This window comes from Gasterosteus aculeatus, chromosome 12 (genome assembly GCF_964276395.1).
Source record: "Gasterosteus aculeatus chromosome 12, fGasAcu3.hap1.1, whole genome shotgun sequence".
NCBI classification, from domain to species: Eukaryota; Metazoa; Chordata; class Actinopteri; order Perciformes; family Gasterosteidae; genus Gasterosteus; species Gasterosteus aculeatus.
Genome location: NC_135700.1, coordinates 18,158,419 through 18,176,994, shown reverse-complemented (window position 1 = coordinate 18,176,994; position 18,576 = coordinate 18,158,419). Strand labels below are relative to the sequence as shown.

The window sequence follows — 18,576 nt, the reverse complement described above, 5'->3', positions numbered from 1 at the left end:
GAGTGCTTCAGCTTCCCCGTGATTATGCCATGCTCTCTACACACCCAGCACTTGTCATACACAGACACACAGGGCCTCCTTTGCCAAAACAGCCATCAGACTTGACTTTTTTTTTTTTCCAGCAGAGTGCCGGGAGACGTGTTCAGCTGGTTTGAAAGAGGAGAGCTCTCTGTGGTCAGAGAAAGAGAGCGAGAGAGAGAGAAAGAGAGAGCGGAAGGACAGAGTGAGCAATTGGCTCGTCACCAACTATTAGTGACCTGCTCTCTCCGAGGTGAAAGCAAACCCTGCCATATTCAAACAGCAGAGATTAGATTTGAGGAAATCAATGTGAACTTGGATGAATTTGTGATGCGATCAATCGATTAGATGTAGCTTTAGCAAGCCGGTAGGTACATCACATATTGGTCTTTCCTGCACCACCTCCATCAGAACTAAATCAATAACTTTTCAAATGAAAATATGTTTGAATCAGGAAATCAAGCTGGGGGACTGTGGTCTATTTACTTTAATTATTAAGTAAGTTTAGGAGGATGTGGTGTACAACCAATATATAGCTATTTATTTTTAGAGAGCTAGTATTGCTCATGCTAATCTGATGCATAATATATATATTTACTCTGACCCAATGTTGTTATATAACAGTTATATGTGTAGTATACACGACTAGAATAAAATAACAAAAGGTAAATGGGAAAAAACTCAACACTGTTTGTGTGCGTTGTAGTATCCAAAGAAAGAAAAGTACAATCGTAAAAAAAATCATACTTCACCTCCAAATGCATCAACCTTTTCAAGTAATTATACTGTGAAATTATGATTTGATTTTAATAATAGCCTTGCGAGGAAATAGAGAAGTGAGTCTTTGTTTTGGTGGAGTAATGGTGCCCCCTTCTGCCCAAAATGCTAATAAAAAGCTTCAGCCAGAGCCGTCAAAGAAAAGTAGACCGTATGTAAAACTGTGCAAAATCAGGCTTTATTTATATTTTTCTGCATCATCGCCTCTCATCATCATCGTCATCATCACCATCATTGTCGTCAACATCATCTGTGAAAGCAGTATTCTCCAGGGACCGACAGCCAGAGAATAGATTCTCGCGGCCGAAGCCTGTTGGACAAAACAGCCATCAGCTACTGAGCACAGTCGTACAGTGAGTGAATTTTAAATGTCCACTTCTTTCTGTCCAATGTCCTTTTTCTGCAATCCACCATCTCAGTGCCTTGAAGTCCGTCGAGAAGCCGGAATCTTTAGTCCAAGGAGACGCCAAAAGCCCATCTCAGCCCAGACAGGGTTAAGATGTCGGATGTTATCGTCTCGCTGAGGCCATGAATCCGTTGACCACTCGTCTCTGACTACCCTCTGCTGCAGGTCCGAGGACAGTCCATTTCCCAGTTTAGGCAAACGTTGAATAAGTGCAATCCCTAGTATAATGTCAAGAAAATACAAACCCACACGTACATACATACATACATACAGTACATGACTAACTGATAAACTGGATTAGCTATACAAGGTTGCCACTCTCCAAGGAGAAACAATAGAGTAGCACATTAATGCCGATCGATAACATCCAGCGTCCTTCGGGTGAGGATGTGAGCTCACCTGCACTGGATCCTGCTAGTAGATCGCTCGGTAAAATAGTCCATGATCCTGTACAGTGGCTTTTCTAACTTGTGACTCCAATGGGAAGTGTTGTTCATTCACAAAAATCTCCCTTTTTGAACATAAAGAAAGGGTGAAGACCAGTGACAGAATGTGGTAGTAGCTTTGTGAACCTGGATCAGACGCAACATATATAACACGGCCAAAGATTAAATTCATTGTAGTCTTTTTTATTTCATTTGAGTGACCGTTGAGGCCTCTATGTCACACCCGTCCAGCTGGATAAAAGTTCTCTTTGTTAACTCTAAACTGTGAGGGTTAGAAAGTGCTCTAATAATGAAAACTGTCCTGATTCTGTAAAATAAATTCGACAGCTGAATTTTTACATTTGATAATGTTACCAAAAAGTGCCTTCAGTGTATGTAAAATGAGTTCCAGCCACACCTCACTTATTGGATTCTGGGAGTGAACAGGGACAAAATGACAGAGCAGCGCTCGCCCCTCAATCAACCATGTCACGGACCGTAATTCATGTCATTAGTCAAATCATATTTAATAAACCCACCAGAAAACACGCTTTTGCAAACACAGTAATGTGCATGTAAATCCATCGATTATTTGCCACAAAAGGGATCTAATTAATGTTTGGAATGATTCGTTTTTTACTTTTCTTTTTCACAAATAGAAATGATAAAAAGAATTAGTACAAATGATCCGAGATCAGTCAGTGCACAAAAGGAAGGGGAACGCCGAGTCTATGGAACATGTGTGGAGAGCCAAAGCAGTGACTGCTGCCTTTTCTTCTCCGTTGGTGCTTTAACTGAGAAAAGCAGGCCGCCTCTAACCAGGTTAAATCTGAACATGAAATGTGTAGCCGCTTGCAGAAGGGGAAATGAAAATGAAAAGGGCCGTAACACAACAACAGTATAAATAATGTGCTCAAGAGCTCCCCACCGCCTTCGGTGTCGGGCCCGAGGTCAGCTCGCCAAAACATTCGCTGTCTGCCTGCCGCCAGAGAGGCTCATGGGAAACCGGCATTAGCTGGAGTAGATCTGGGTCCCAATCACACGCATGATCTCCTTCTGCACCTTAGGCTCCTGGGTGTTGATGTTGGCATCTCCTACTTGGCCATCTTCATACCTGCACGTAATCAATAGACGAGTAGACATATGCTTTGTTTTCAATTGCTGCCTGAGATTGTATCAAACCCTCTCGCTCACTAGCTCAATATTTCTACTACTTGGTGGTGTAAGGGCCCAGTTTTAAGAAACGCAGCAATAGTTTTCTTTTTTTTTTACATCAGCAAAACATTATACCGATGATAGAAAGGTAACCTATCCATAGACAAATGAGCGTCTTGTGAATTGCAGTGATTTTATAAAGGGCGCTGTCAGGTCTGGCACAACAAATCTTCTGGGTTTTATTGTAATCGTATCAACGTCTTCCTCAGGCAGAGAAACACGACCGTACGCCGAGAACAGGGTCAGAATTAAATTATATTTAGCTGAGATTTGAATTTGATTGCAGGCCATCTCACATCTAATTTCCAACTCAGAAGACAGCAGACATGATAATAGGCGTTGTCCGCCGGCGAAGGGCCTGTGTCCCAAGCTATGACATCAGCAGCCAGCGTGGATGCCGTGTGCCGTTCGCTGAGCTCCAAAACACAGTTTTAAAAACATCGGACTGATACGGCTCAATGGCAACCCGGTTTAGCGAAGCGGTAACACGCCTCAACCGTCACTTGTTCTCGGTTAATTTAAAATGATTTAGATGAGCAGTGAGCAGTGAGGGAAAACTGCAGCAGACGACTTTGGTAATTATGCATTGCTTATGTAGAAATCAGGAGAGGAGTTTCAAAGTGTCTGAAATACTTACACAAAAAAGAAACGAGTGCAGACGTGGTCCGAAACGGGACACACCCAAATGTTACCATGTTTCTGCAGATCCTTAGAAGTGATAACTGTTGAAGAGAGAAGCATTTTTTTATTTTGTACATTACTTTCTAGTTATTTACCATTGCAAGGAATAATGTTGCCGTTCATATTATATAATATTATACTGCGTGAGATGCTGTAGAGCTTGAGGGCCCAGTTATTTTAGAAACTGATGCTCAACCTTTCTTTGTTTATCTTTTCTTCATTTGTATTTTTTCTTTCTCGTATAATGATGATGCTTTCACAATAAATGCTACGCCCTATTTAACGGCACATTAATCCACTCCAAATTACCTAGTTTAATTTAGATTTGAATGATCTAACTTGTGACATTTTTCTTTCTGTTTGGCTCTTTTTTGTAGTTGTCCTCCATAGTTCCATAATGTGCTAAGCCTCATGAAAAAAAAAGTAACATTTTTTAACTATGCATTGCTCGATTTCCCAGGGAAAATATCTCACAGTGCAAAGGATAATGATGCTCTAAACTCTGTTAAACTGGGATATTAATCAATATAACAATATTCTGTTGTTTTAGTATGTTTTAGTTTTAGTATTTCATTTGTCACCATACGACCAAATATACTAATGCAACATATTTACTATAACCTAAGATCTCACATATAATAGCTTCTGCCAACGATTACCTTCACACAGAGCGATGCAGTTCAGATTTCGACTCTGAAGAAACCGTGACTGTATTGGACGACTCTATTGGGAAAAAAAAAAAAAAGAGACAACAGTTCCATCAGGCGTCAGTGAATACCATGAATAAACTATGCTGCTGATGATACACAGGGAAACAATGAGAATTACACACTTAAACTATCCATTGTGTAATTGTCAGAAGCAGGTTATGCTGAATATATAAAATATTTAATTATATAAACTAATAACACACAATATTCATCATCTGGTGATCCATGTTGATATCGTTAAAGGCTTCAAATGATTCCACGTCTGGTTGGTGGTCCTTTGTGTATGAAGGATTCAAAATGTGTTATTTAGAAAATAGGAGGATGTAAAATGTCCACCTGCGGTATGGTGTTCATGCGGTTGTAACGCTGCACCAGTTCATCTTTGGTGGGCATGCGGTGTTGTCCTTTCCCCATTCCTGCAGGAAGCAGCACACAGACAGCAAACAACCCTGAACGACCTCACGTCACTCAAGCTGTAAAAAAAATTCCCTCCAGTGGTCTCGACCTTCTTGTACAGAGACATTATTACCCAAAGCTCTAACCTTCGTGTGAAGGTTGTTCCGAAATACCAGTGAATACTACCTGCACATAAGCTGATCCAGCAAGGGATGCTGTTCTCTTTTTAAAAACTGCAGTTCTAGGAAAATATGAAATCAGCTTAAGCATGATTAATGGGCTTTGCTTTAACAACGACTGAGTAAGGCAAATGGCTTTGAGGGCAGCAACTGTTGCTGTTTTTTCTTCCCACCCTAACTTATAAAAATGAATTCCACGTTGATCTTCAAAACACTGTGACATCGGAGTTGGCTGATAGTGTTAAAACAGTTAAACAGGGAACTTGCATTTGGCATGTCCACAAAATCAGCAGCAGGATCGTGATGGGACTTTAAAACCAACCTTTAAAATTGTGTTTCTGGAAAAAATTGCAGGGGGAAGTAAGGTAAAGACTAGTTACGTTGAATGGCCTCTTCAGCCCCACCCTGTGATCGGAAAGTAGTGCAAAATTCCCACAACAGTACAAAGTAACACACGGAGATCCGCTGACGGCTCCGTTTCACACAGCCAGGACACAATGCATGGTATGGTATGGTATGGTATGGTATCGCAGCACAAGCTCAGAGAGAAAAAAGGCCCAAAGCACAGCACCCAAATTCAACACACAACACAGAGCAGCACACTGGGACCGCATGGGAAGCTCCCGCATGTGAAAAATGAAGTGTTCCAGGATGATCAGGCTGTTTTAAAAACAATGCGCGTACCCAGTCAACATGGTGGAATACATAAGTAGAAGGAGGGAGGGGGAGGGGGGGGACTGAGTGGCGAGGAATGAGCAGTTCCCTACCTGAGTATCCAAAAGATATGCTGGAGATGGGGCTGAGATAGATGCCCTTTCCATACGCTGCACCGTGCAGCTTGGGTTTGAAAAGAGCAGGAAGGAAGGAATTTGTCACTGAGCAGTTGCACAGGACAACGTCTTAGATACACCCAGACACACAAATGCACTCACACACTGTAGTTACATCTAGGGAAGTGTAAGTCAGGGATCTTTACGTTTCTGCTACAGTCTACCTGACAAACACCACCAACCAGACACACTAAATGCACACGCACACACATATCCAGAGATAGTGTGTAGCAGAGAGCCAAAGAGAGAAAGGATTTTTATTTTTTCACTGAAAATACTCAATAAACCACACAGTCTCACTTTTAAGCTGCCAACATATTTTCTCCTTGCAAAATAATGCGTGCAGAGAAGATTTTTTGAGTTTTGTGAATGGAATTTGTGGACGGGATGTTTCAGGAATTCAAGCAATGCTGAAATGAGACCACAAAATGCTGGCTCGGTATGAGGACGACTTGACAATGATGTTGAGCATCCAAACAAGAACGTCCAGAATGAATGAGGACAACAAAAAGGACCACAGCTGCGACATGGATGAGTTGTCGACGAACCAAAGTGATCCAGAGGAGAAACAAGAGGGAGAACGAGGAGCACCTTGATAGTTTGGGAATGAAATGTGAGGGAGATGGTCGGGACTTTTGCACATCTGGAAGAAATCAAAAAAGGAACGATAGACAAGTGGTTTTGTGCGATGTCATCTCGTGAAAGACAATGACCAAGGAAGGCGGGTGTCAATGCTTAAGGTGAAATGAGGAGGAGGAGGAGGAGGAGGCAGATAGGCACTAAGGCAATCTCAAAGGAAGAGTGTTGAAAAAGTTGGAGAACAAAGAAGTCATAAATTAAAGACATCAGCATGAGCGAGTGAATACGGCCCACAAATCCTTGAGAGTTTTCATGTTTAATTGTTTTTCATCTGCATTCAGTCAAATCTGCAGTATTGTGCAAATGAGACACTTCTGTGCTCCCTTCTTCTTTTCTGTTTGATTTATTTATTTATGAATCTTTCACGGTTCTGGTTCCCAAAGTGCTAAGACAACCTTGGCAAAACAATACAAAGATCCGGACGCAGACCTTAAAAGCAAAGTAACATTTTCTGCTTCTGCTGTGAAAGAAGTGAAGTGAAGTTCCGTCCCTCATTCGATCAATTTTACCCATCTGGTATCAACTAAGCGATTTCCTGACCCAGCAACCGATGCTTGTTACTGACCTTTGCGGGGGGCCACACCCACCTTGAGTCAATACTTACTACCCCGGGGGCTTGTCCTTTGCCTCCATCAGCTTCAGACCTAGCCTACTCATTGCTCTAGGTGGTTAACCCCGACAGGGCACACAGGCAGCCTCCCGACGTCACAGCAAACACCACAGCCTCCCCCCCCTCCTCCCCCTTTGTCCCTCTACAGGGAGAGACGTGCTGTCTGCTGCTGTCGACAAAAGCAAAACAAAGCAGCCGACATTGGTCAGGAAAATCTACCCGTGTGCCCCCCGCTCGCTAAGATGCCGATGGCAAAGCTGACGAAAAGGGAAGCTGGCATCCATTAACTGCAAAAATGAATCAGCCGGACAGCGAGCCTGCTCCATCGGAGAGCAGGCTCGCTGTCCGAGAGGAGATGCTTCGTAAATTCCAGCCAACTGCCAGGGCTACGTACCTGCAGTTTGGTATAGGAGGCATTGACTAGTCCATTTCTCAGAACAGAGTGCCAGTTCTCTATATGGGAACCACTAGAGCAAGTGTAGAGAGAGGGAGAGATAGAAAGGAACAGATGAAAGCGCTGCGTGAATACAGAAAAGCGCGGATCTCGGGCTGCAACCGCTGGTGTGCCGTGGGCCGGATCCATTCTGTTCAAAGTGACTCTGCGTGGCACATTTTGTCCGTGACCTTTGATTTCCAAAAAGGGACGGAAAAAGGGAGCTGATTGAGTGTTATTTAATTTATTGTTATGTAATTAGCTGTGCTTGAAAATGTGCATTATTACTTAGCTTTACAGTGTTCTACTTTATCATTTTATTTGCATTGCTTTTAAAACTGCCAACCACAAAGCTTCTGTTGTCATCTGTTTCTATATCAAAGAATTCCAAATATATGTAATTTAATATTTAAAGATCAAAGATGACAACCCATCACGGCTGCCTTTCAGGACAGGATGTGCTATTTTAATACGTCTCCCAGAGGAGATATCTGGCTGTCTTACAACAAAGAGAGCGCAGTCACAATTGCTGTTATTTTTAACTAGTTTTGAAGTAGCATCATTTTTTCGTATAAAAAGTATAACAAAGGAACAGGGAAAAGTTTTTAATTACAAGTATCAGCTGTTCGTGGATTCCTTTCTAAATCTTGGCAGTTTTCATTAATCTGACGGAAAATGTATTTTTATTTTCAAATGTTTCTATTTATAGTAAAAGACGGCAGCCAAGCTGACATACAAATTTGTCTTTTCCTGTTCATATTTTTTTTGTATTAACCAAGAAATTAAGCAAGAAAAGAGAGACCGCCAGCGCTGCTCATGTGTGAGCCGTACCCAAGCGAGAGAGCCCAGATGGGCCGCGTGCATGTAAAATATTTAGCGAAGCCCCATCTGCTACGGTACAAATCTCATTGGTATCGCTGGCTCCACGTGCTGGCTTAGCAAGGTGGGCGCTGTGTCCAAGAGAATGGTCACTGCTCTGTGCTCATTGTTTGTTATGGTTCAACACAGATCTCCCCCATTCCGCAACAGGATGACCAGGTGTTACACTGAGACGTGTTCATGTTCCAAAGTCTGTACTGCGGTTAGGCCAAATGATGCATGCATTTTAGTGAGTATGCTTAATTTGAGATCCGTTATGTAAAATACGTTTTTATATTTTCTCGACAGACACAAGCTAAACAATAAAATAACTACCAAAAAATTCAGATTTCTCTTAATTGCCTAAATTATTTCAAGCCTGTAACTGTAGCTTTACACTCTATAGGCTTCAATTGGATGAAAATGTAGAGCTTGTATGAATGCTCTACATTTGTCAGTCAGAGAGAGGAGCAAAGTGGACTCACTGGAAGGCGAAGGTGCTGCCATAAAGCTTCTTGGCAGTGCGAAAACGAGCCTCCTTGGCCGGGGGGCTGCTGAGCAGCAGGAACTGGTGGGAGGTGTGCATGAATTTCAGTTGCTATCACAATGAGATCATAAGGGGCGAGTGAGAGCAAGAGAGAGAGAGAGACAAACAGACGGATAGAGAGTGAGTATGAACCATTGAATGACATAATGTAGCAGTAATAAAATACTCTTTAAAAATCGGCTCTTGAGGAGACGTTTTTCTGGTTCCCTACCCTACTCAGAGGCAGCTTGACGATATGAGACCTGTTACTGGAAATAATCCTGCAAAAAGACAAGAGGGATGAGCAAAACATAAATCAAATAAGGCAAAAAATGAGGCATTGCCACTTTGCTTGAGACGCAATAGGCCATTTGGACTCGTCAAAATAGTCAAACACGGTTGTTACTTTGAACATTAACAATGGCCACATGGAATTTAGCCGTCACTTCCTGCTGTGAAATGTCAAAATATCCTTCGAGAACAACGCCAAGTGGCACAAGCCTGTAAGTATAATTGTGGTATTTAACTAACATGTGTAAAGCAGTGCAAACAGACCCTTTACTCACCATTGTAGCAGAGGATGGGCCAAAGGGTCGAGTTTGTCCATCTGTTTCTTGATCTCTAGATAAGAGCCCTGAAAAACACACAGACACACACACACACACACAGATGTTGTTCTGGGTTTTCAGGATTTTTTTCCCCAAAGCCAAATGAGCGTGTGTGTTTCGATCTAAACCTACTATGTGTTTTAGACCTTATACAGATGCAGTCAAGCTACAGGGTAAATAAGTAATATAGAAAACCAAAGTTGGGAAAGACCCCACACACCTCAAACTGTCTAATAAATACAGGACTGTGTAATGGGCATGTGCTGATCTTATATAAAAGAACAAATAAATGATGGAAGCCATCTGCAGCCTATTTCCCTTGGCCCTTTCCTTCATTCCCATCCCATCTTCTCCTTGTACCTGGGTCATTTCCCGGATCGACATGACGCTGTCCAACGCTTTCTGCAGTCTCTCATAATTCTTCTTCTGTGTTCATCGGTTGAGCCGAACATCCATTGTATGCAATGAGAGAGGGAACAACATACAGACATATAAATCACTTGTATTGATAAGGGTTTGCCAAACAATTGGTACTACATCCAAATAGTTCAAATGTTCAAAATGAAATGCGTGTCTTGGTTTAGCTAGAAATCACAATTCTTGTATTGAGGATGCTGACCTTTGGGTTGAAGGCCAGAGTTTTGGGGTCATTGGGGTCAACGACTGATGGGTAGGGCTCAAAGATGATGCTTTTACGGGGAGATTCAAGAGCAGCTCTACACATGGCCACAAGTAGGTCCACGACCTGCAGGGAAGTGTTATGGATTTATGTTTTAGGCCTTCACATGAAGGTGTTTTTTTTATCCTTTTATTGATTCGATAAGACTAAAGAACCCACCGCATAGTGCATTTCAATTTCAAATAATAACAAAATAGCATCGTCCCATGTGGCAGGGTTTGATGTTTGCGTCTTGTTTATTTTACATTATATACACCTTCTTCTAAAAAAAAGAAAATTGCAAAAAAGCAGAACTACATCATGCGCTATACGAGTTGTTTTGTTGTCACCTCTGCTCCGGTGGCCACTTCCTCTGCAGCTCCGGACATTACACCCAGAGTGTAGAAGGAGAAGACGCACAGCTCCCTCGTGCACACTGCCGGCTGCACAAGCACACGTGCACAGAAAGAGGGATGAGAACGCTCCCTTTTCATTGTGTTCTACACATCTACGCACAAACAAGTACACTCATGCCCACACGTATTGACACTCTACTATTCTTTATCCGTTTGCCTCACAACTACAATTTTGGCAAAGTCATCAACGGGATCGTATTACGAAGCGAGACAGAACGTTTCTCTTTTAACCAATACGGTTTCTAAACCTCTTTGTCATCTTTAATACCTTCAACATGGATCCATTCTGAAAGACGTGCTGTTCGTCACACACCACGCAGTACTCGTTGAGCGTGGGGATCCTCTGCTCTGAGTACTTCATTATCTGTTTCGGAGGAAAGTGGTGTTCCCAGTTATCATATGAAAGGAATATAAGGACTAGTTCGGTGGCAGAATCGTCACAAAATACAATTTTATACCGCGATCGTGCCCGGCCTAAGGTGTTGTGATGGAATAGGACAACAAATGCTGCTGTTGGCCCCACCCCTTGCCACTGCCAGCCAATATCCCTTTGAGGTCTAACCTGCACTAAGAAGCCATACTCCAAGGTAGGGATGTTCTTGCAGTGGCCGCCCGCCTGGGATGAGAAAAACAATTCAATCAGCTGCCTCGTGGTAATCTGCGCAGGGGCCCTGGCCGCCGGGACAGCCACAGTCTGATGAGTCAAGTGAAGACAAAGCATTATGGGAAAGGGCGCACCAGCCAGGTCACGGTAGAGGGTAAGGAAAGGCTCGGGTGGGAACAGTGCGGGTGGCGGGTGACTGAGAGGAGGGTCAGAGTGAATCACAGTGGATTAAAAACAGAAATATATAGTGCCGTGAAATTAACATTGAACATTTTAAGTCATGGCATCGTGACTTTCTACATCAGCAGCTAGAGATGTGAGTGAGACACGTTCAATGGATAAGTGGGAGGATAGTGGCAATTTGTCAGTTACTCAAGTTAAAATCAATAGTGCCTAACTGTGAGAGAAGCATGGCTGAGCTACTCAAACGGGAACTGACCTGGCTGTTTGGTGGGTAGCTGAAAAGCTCCCCTTTGGGGTTCTTCATGGTGCATGAGATAGAGCGGTTCATCAGGCGGGTCACTCTCAGCTCAGGGACGCTCAGCTTCCCTTTCAGAACTGTGTCTTGGATCAGAGGAAAACTCGGAGACCTGGAAAAGAGCAAAACACAACTCATGTGCATCACTTCATAGGACATTTTCCACAGTAGCAAAATCTCTGATACTATGTTTGATACATGACATCTGTCTGTGCGGGAGCGCGAGTCCCACACTGAACCAGGGTCCACTTCTTCCACCATCACTCTCATTACACGTGTGCAGACGTGTACACGTCTTGACATGACACTCCTGTGAGGATGTCACCACGTGAGCGGTTAGTGAGCCTGACCTCTGTCGGGTGGGCCGGGATTCAATCCCTGTGCGCCCATAACTGTCAAAGCATTGCAGAGCCAGAAAGGGGCTGAGAAGGGTACTTCGCCCCCTAGTTTGGGGAGGTTGGTTTGAGCGTGTCATGTTTTAGGTTTATATCTATCCGCAACATGCGGTGTCAGAGATTCTTTTCCCTGCGTGTCGTATTTGCTGCAGTTCAAGTCTTTCCTTCATCTCCAAACCGGAAATCTTTCATCTTTCAATCTTTCATTCAATATCTACCTACTGAAAACTAAAGCACACAAAAATGCCAAAATAACATAAAAATAGCCTTAATACAGTTGAGGTTAATTAGTCCGTGCTCTTCTCCCTGAGCGATTGTTCAGATAAGAAATATAATAGAAAATAAATCAAGACAATTACTAATGAATCTGTGCTTGCAGACATCCGTATTAAAACCAAGCCTCACAATATCAGTATAACTTATGCGCTCTATTGCTGGAAACAACAGACATGTTCATTTTGTAATGAAATTAGAAGCATATGTATCCGTAATATCATTGGCCAAAAATTGTTGCTGTGCATGCCGTACATGAAACACAGGCACGAGGGTGTGAAGGCCCTGATATATATATATATATATATATATATATATATATATATATACACACACATATACAGTGGTAAAGAGACCTACTTGGGTATGGGGGAGAAGATGCTGAGCCCGGCGCGGAACTTCTTGATGGTTCCGCCGGCTTTGAACCAGCTGTGCCTCTTCTCCTGCTGGGCCTTGAGGAACTCATTACTGAGGTGCTTCCACTGCTGTGAGGTGAATGTGCTCAGGATCCTGCCATGGTACAAATAAGGAGAGCCAAGCAGATATTTAACAGAGTGAATTATACTCCTTAAATCACCTACTTTTGTTGTTTGAATGTATTGCTATTTTTTCCATGTCTGGATTAGGCAACCAAACACTGAAAAATAAATCATCTGTGATTGGTGTTTCTGTTGCATCGCATGCTTTTGCATGATGCAAATCACATGACTTACTTCTTGAGCTGCAGGCCCAAGCTGAAGCCTTCTTTATTGGAGGGCTGGAACACTTCAACTGATGGCTCTGAGTAAAGATGACTAACACCATTACACAGTGCACAGACACACGGACGATCTCTATCACTCTCCCTCTTGTACAGCACATACTGTACTCACCTCCTGCGCTCTGTGAGTGGAGCTAATACCTAAAATCAATCAACATCCACACTGACATCTTTACTCACCAGGTCCGTCGAGGTACTGAGAAAGAGAAAAGCGCAGTCTCAGAATAATGGGCTCTGTTCTGATAACTTTCCAAGCTGTCGCCACCTCCTCCTGAGTCAAACGCAAACACACACAAACATACACACATACACACACATATACAGAGTTAGCATCCTAATTTGGGCCATTTCTCATTACATAAATAAATTATGAGCATACAATCCATTATAAATGATGTGTTACTTTGCAATATGTCAACGTTGGAATAAAAATGGACATGGGGGGGGGTGCAGAGGGAGGAGAATGCTGACTCACATCTAAGAAGCTGATGTTGATATGAAGATCGATGTCCACGTCATCAATGGTTCCATACTCCCTGTTCAGAGACACAACAGACACAGCTGATGTGTTGTAGGTAATGGATTGCATTAAATCCAACACTTTCAAATGGTTATCCCTTGAAAGATAAAATATTTATCCAAACAAAGGCTAGTTAAAAGGTTATCTTTATGATATTCAGAGCATTAGTGTAGCATCAAACAACTATTTGCAATGGAAAGGTTTAGTGTATTAATGTCTATCCGAGCAGAGCATTGTGTTACCCTCCCTCTGTGTGCGTTGTAATCCCAGGGATTGGGATTGTTAGCACATGTGGGTATTCCCGAGGGGTCAGCAAATATCTGCCGCTCTACACTGCCGTCACTTGGCTGTTAGCACTGTTAGCATCACCAGACGCTAGCCACCGGCACCGGTTGGCGCCGTGTGGATGCAAATAGTAATGCTCTGAATTTTGCATTGAAAAATTCTGTTAAAAAACATTAGAAAACACCAACTTTGAATTTGTGCCCGTGTGCGTGAGTGTGCGATGTGCTGTGTATCTGTGCTGTACCTCACAGAGACAGCACTGTCAGTGTAGATGTCTTTTACTGCCTCAATATCTGCATCCAGTTGAGGGTGGCGGTACAGGTCGGCAGCGCAGCTCCCCTGTGACAAGCAGCATGCAAAGCCTTCTCAGAGGAATCCAAGCACCCTTCAGGTGCACCGCCCATCATTTTGCAGACATTTATTTATTTATTTTGAATGGGCAATTTATAATGATCAACATCACTGTAAATGTGGGAGTGTTAGATTGTACCTGACGGTCCCTTTGATGGATTTTAAATTAGTCATTAAAACAGTGATAGAAACACACAACATAAAAATTTGTCTGGAGAAAGAAAAAACCCAGCTGATAAACAGTTGAAAAGACGATTGGAAGGAGTAGAGCGAGTATCATGCAAAGAAGGTTATATAAAATGCAGAATATTAATAGAAAATAATGTTTAAAAGACGATGAATCGCGTACAAAAAGCCAAGTAAATGATAGCAGACGCCGCAAGTACACAAAAACAATAGAAACTAGAAACAATGGCAGATGTGGTTGCTTTTTTTAGTCAAGTTTTTAGAATACATGTAAAACAACAGACTCGCTTTGTTGTGTATTAACCAGAAGAGCTGAATATGGCATATTCAGGGCAAATTGCCCTTTCTTATTCTCGATCTAGCTGATCAATCCCATCTATAACATTTATCTCAACGATGGATGTGGTAAAGATCTTAGTCTACTTAGAATATTCAACAGACATTGTAAAATGTAATAAGTTATCCACAGACATTATTACAACTATACTTCAGAAATATACTTTAAATTCCTCTAACTATCAATTTCAACTATTCATCAACTGCTTATAGCTAAATGTTGTAATTGTTTATACATTACTCAGCTATCTATTTAAGCCATTATATTAGAATTACCTAAATAGTACTTATTGTTTGTCATTTCAACCATTCGTCCCGTTGACACCTCTATCCTTTCTTTTAACCCACTGTTAATCACCCCACTGTCCATAGTACAGCTCACTATTTTTTTCTAAATGAGCTGAGCTACTCGATGTGTCTCTGTGACCCGTCTCCATACCATTTCCTAACTCTCATCGAACATCAAGCGCGTCTAATTTTGGCAGTGAAATAGAGAGTTACGTAATGTAACATCTTAAGAGGAAGTAACAAACGGTTTTGCGAAGGAAATCATTTGCACATTTCTCATTGTAGGCACATGAACTTCAGACTCTCTTCTCCTCAGCTCTCCTCTGTGTAGAAAAGACCCTACACTTTCATCCCTATCTTTACAAAGCTCCTTTCATGTTCTCTGACTGCATAGAAATGAGCTTAAAATCCCAGACTGGATTTACCCTTCAATCACACGGCTTGGAAGATAACAAGTGAAATAGGATGATAACAGATTAAAATCTTAAAGGGGAAAAAAGCGTTGAACTTTACAAAATTATTTTTGACAGTGTTTCCCGCATGAGATTGATATTTAAGGTCACATGGGGTGAAAGTACTACATAGTACAGTATATTTGCTATTATCAGTTTACATAAACGTTCTTAGAATCTCAATGCTTCAGATTCATTTAAATATTTTCCTGGCCAGCGGTGAGTCATTTAGATAGAAATGTCAGCCAGCGAGTCCATCTGTTCTGCACCACTAAGAAAAAACAACTATTCACCACACTGCCGTCACATTTGGTCAGAATATCCACAATCATCAAAAGAATAACTCCCCAATTATTGTCTGGTACTAAGATCAGGTCAAAACCCTGAAAGATAGTGTCTGGTAAACAAAAAAAAGGTAACGTGAAAGTAAAAAAGATGATAATGATTGATGGACAAATACCACATTGAACACATAGATTAACAGAGTCAGGCCGGATACGGTGCCGTTGCTGTACCTGTATGCCGTACAGGAACTGTTCTGACTCGTTCTCCCCGTCCGACTCCTCGTCTGTCCAACACTGGGCTTTGATGTCCTGTGGGCACCAACATTGTGAAAAGGTCATTTTAACGGAGCGCAAAGAAAATACAACCTCTCTGCCGTCCTTTCATCTCACGTCCTTTCTCACATCTCCCAATTTAGCCTCTCGTTCAAAACACCCAGCTTCAAAACGCTGCTTTATATAGCGTCTCAAAGAGGGATGAAGAGGCGTTATTTTTTTTTTTTTTAAAAGACCGCAGGTATAAAGAGTTCAAAGGAACACTTAAAAATACAATCAGTGCCGAGTTAATAAAAAATATATATTTTTTACTGCTTTAAAAATAACCATGACTCAATTTACCAGTTAATTTGTCTTCAACTAACCATGAATGGCTGACACGGGTTAATGGTATGCATTGGTTATTACAACAATAGAATCCCAGCTGTCTTACCATTGGTTCTGTTGTTCATAAGGCTCACTCAGACGGGTTTGGGCCTTTCACTTCTGCCGACCATTGCAGCCCTTTTTCCAGGTGGCAGAACAATAACAGAAAGCCGGAGAGCTTTGGCCGACCCTCCTCTCCTTCTCGCGCTTGTCAGAACTGCAAGACCAAAGAGAAATAGAAATTAGAATTCAGTAATGGATGAGAACATGAAACAAAGCGGCCATCTCTAGTGCTGCCGTGCTTTGTAAATGGTGCCCTCCTCCTCTTTTCTTTAAATGGTCTGCGTTCACCTTGCCATGTATCCTAGCAACAGCCATCTCTGCCTCCTCTCAGAGTGGCATTAATCACCGTGGAGAGAATGAGTGGGAGATATGTGCTGTACGTTCAGTACCCGGGATGTATTTATTTCTTTGTTGTTGTTTGTTTTTCAGGATCTGATCTGCTAATACAAAGACGCCAAAGGTTAAACGCCGTAATAGAGGCACAGCGAATTACGTAAGAACATTGTTGGGCCGACGTTGTTGCTCTTGGCAAATAAATGGAAAGCAAATGGTTGAACCACTATGTAAACTAAACTCATGTGTTTGCAAAATCAGTAGTGCGTTGTTGGCACACGGTGTTGACTGAGAAATCATAGTCGTTTTTTTCGAGATCAAGATCAGATCATCGCCGCTGTGACAGAGGCGGCCACGGCACACTGCATTTCATGGCGGCCCGTCACATTTTGTGTCAGACATGTAAACAAGGAGCATGGTGTCCGTTCAAACGGCGCCGAAAGCTGCAAGATGCTGACTTGCATATTTCACACTGCAGCATCAGAATACAAATGACACTTTATAATGTCTGCGGCCCGTCAAGCCCAAAGAATAAAAGGTATTTTTTAATATTCATCGGCAACGGTTCATGAGACGTGCAAACAAAGACTCAATGGCAACGGAGCTTGGCACAAAAGGGTAGACTGCCTTTAAAAAGCATGAAGGCATCTTTGCTATGCATGGGATAATATCAATAATTGGACACCGGTTATTCATTTCCTATTTATTTACTGGACTCACAAATAATACTGACCCCATGTCAACCTTGGACTGGCTGATTGTCTACATCAATCAAATCAATCACGAATGCTGCGTTTGTCTTTGTTGCCGGTACCTGTCCTTTCTTTTTTTCTTGTTACTTACCTTTTTTTTTCTTGTTGTATTAAACACCCTTCCAGACATCATGATATGCACCCTATTATGACGTAACTATCTTCCACTTCAGCTCGTCTTCTATCATCTACACCCATGCCCCCCCCCCCCCCCCCCCCCACCGCTCTCACAGCCTCCGTCGTCTCACAGTCTCACATACCAATAGACCCCCCCCCACCCCCCCAACCACACACAAAAACACATCTATCACCGTCGTCCCCATTCCAGATTCAGATGATATTTAACAACCCCCCTCTCTCTCCCCCCTCCTCTGCACCCTCACCCCCGTCCGTCCACACTTACCTCCACGGAGGATGGAGACTCGGATGCCGTCCTCGCGTCGGCCGCTCTCCCTCTTAAAGGGCACACCTGCTCCGCTCCCGCTCGGTGTCTGTATTCCACTGCAGGTTTGAATGACAAGAAGCCCATTAAAATAGGATTTGGGAGAAAGCGGAGAAACAATCGTGCAGCGTGTTTCTCTCCGTTCGCTTTGTGGTTGTGCGCGTCTGCGTGCAATCCAGCTGGCGTGTGTGTGTGCGCGTGTGTGTGTGTGTGAGAGCCTTTGTGTTTATCTGTTGCAGATCTCTGCCTGCTACTGCTGTCTTATATTTTGCCTGACAACACTGATTGCTCTGAGCATGCTCAGTGAGTCCAGGCGAGCCAGTCATGTGACCTGCAGCTGACTGCACTGCTGCTGGGAGGAAGGACTGAGGAAAAATGTCGGCCTCTATTCATGCATCTGCATGGGTGATTGCATAAGTCAGTGTCTATTACTGTGCAGGCGTGCCATGGCGATGGATGTTTTGTCTCTTGTCTTACGGGGTTAAAAATAAAGCTGCACTGAATTTAGATGGATGAAGAAGTGCAGGATTAATTAATGCAATTAACATTACATCATGAAACATCTTTCAACAGTCAGTATATTTTATTTCCGTAACAAGTGAAAGTGGAGAACTTAAATGTTTCAGTTTACTTTTTTGCAGGCTAAATTCTTTGTTCCATTTCCAGCCCAGCTTGACCACCAAAGATTGAATTCTAAATTGGTGTCATTAGTGTTATTTCACCATTTTCTGTGTTGTAATATAATTTAAT

At 42.5% G+C, this 18,576-nt stretch overlaps 1 protein-coding gene across 9 annotated transcripts; it reads right to left on the bottom strand.

The window, feature by feature from the left end:
* Positions 1-951: 951 nt before the first annotated feature.
* On the bottom strand, positions 952-18,119 carry LOC120833721 (protein mono-ADP-ribosyltransferase PARP6). 9 transcript variants are annotated; one of them, XM_040201125.2, is made up of 23 exons: positions 17,788-18,119; positions 16,304-16,453; positions 15,829-15,906; positions 13,945-14,039; positions 13,371-13,431; positions 13,076-13,166; positions 12,849-12,915; positions 12,496-12,645; positions 11,429-11,579; positions 10,948-11,079; positions 10,654-10,749; positions 10,320-10,412; positions 9,931-10,056; positions 9,672-9,737; positions 9,270-9,337; positions 8,936-8,984; positions 8,663-8,775; positions 7,281-7,353; positions 5,575-5,644; positions 4,569-4,648; positions 4,182-4,245; positions 3,479-3,563; positions 952-2,740 (listed from the first exon to the last, which is right to left on the bottom strand). In XM_040201125.2, the coding sequence occupies exons 2-23, from the start codon at positions 16,304-16,306 to the stop codon at positions 2,638-2,640; spliced, it is 1,914 nt and encodes a 637-aa protein (XP_040057059.1). In that variant the 5' UTR covers positions 16,307-16,453; positions 17,788-18,119; the 3' UTR covers positions 952-2,637. The 9 variants fall into 9 exon arrangements, 7 of the variants coding, with proteins under 7 accessions (XP_040057059.1, XP_040057084.1, XP_040057093.1 ...); XM_040201150.2 differs by having other exon boundaries at positions 9,672-9,734; XM_040201159.2 differs by having other exon boundaries at positions 10,948-11,001.
* Between the last annotated feature and the right edge of the window lie 457 nt (positions 18,120-18,576).

Coding starts and splice junctions, on each gene's coding strand:
- LOC120833721 (XM_040201117.2), bottom strand. CDS start 15,936: ATGACCTTTTCACAATGTTGGTGCCCACAGGACATCAAAGCCCAGTGT. Junction 12,646..12,848: donor TTGGGCCTGCAGCTCAAGAA/GTAAGTCATGTG, acceptor GTACCATGGCAG/GATCCTGAGCACATTCACCT. Junction 2,741..3,478: donor TGCACTCGTTTCTTTTTTGT/GTAAGTATTTCA, acceptor GATTACGTGCAG/GTATGAAGATGGCCAAGTAG.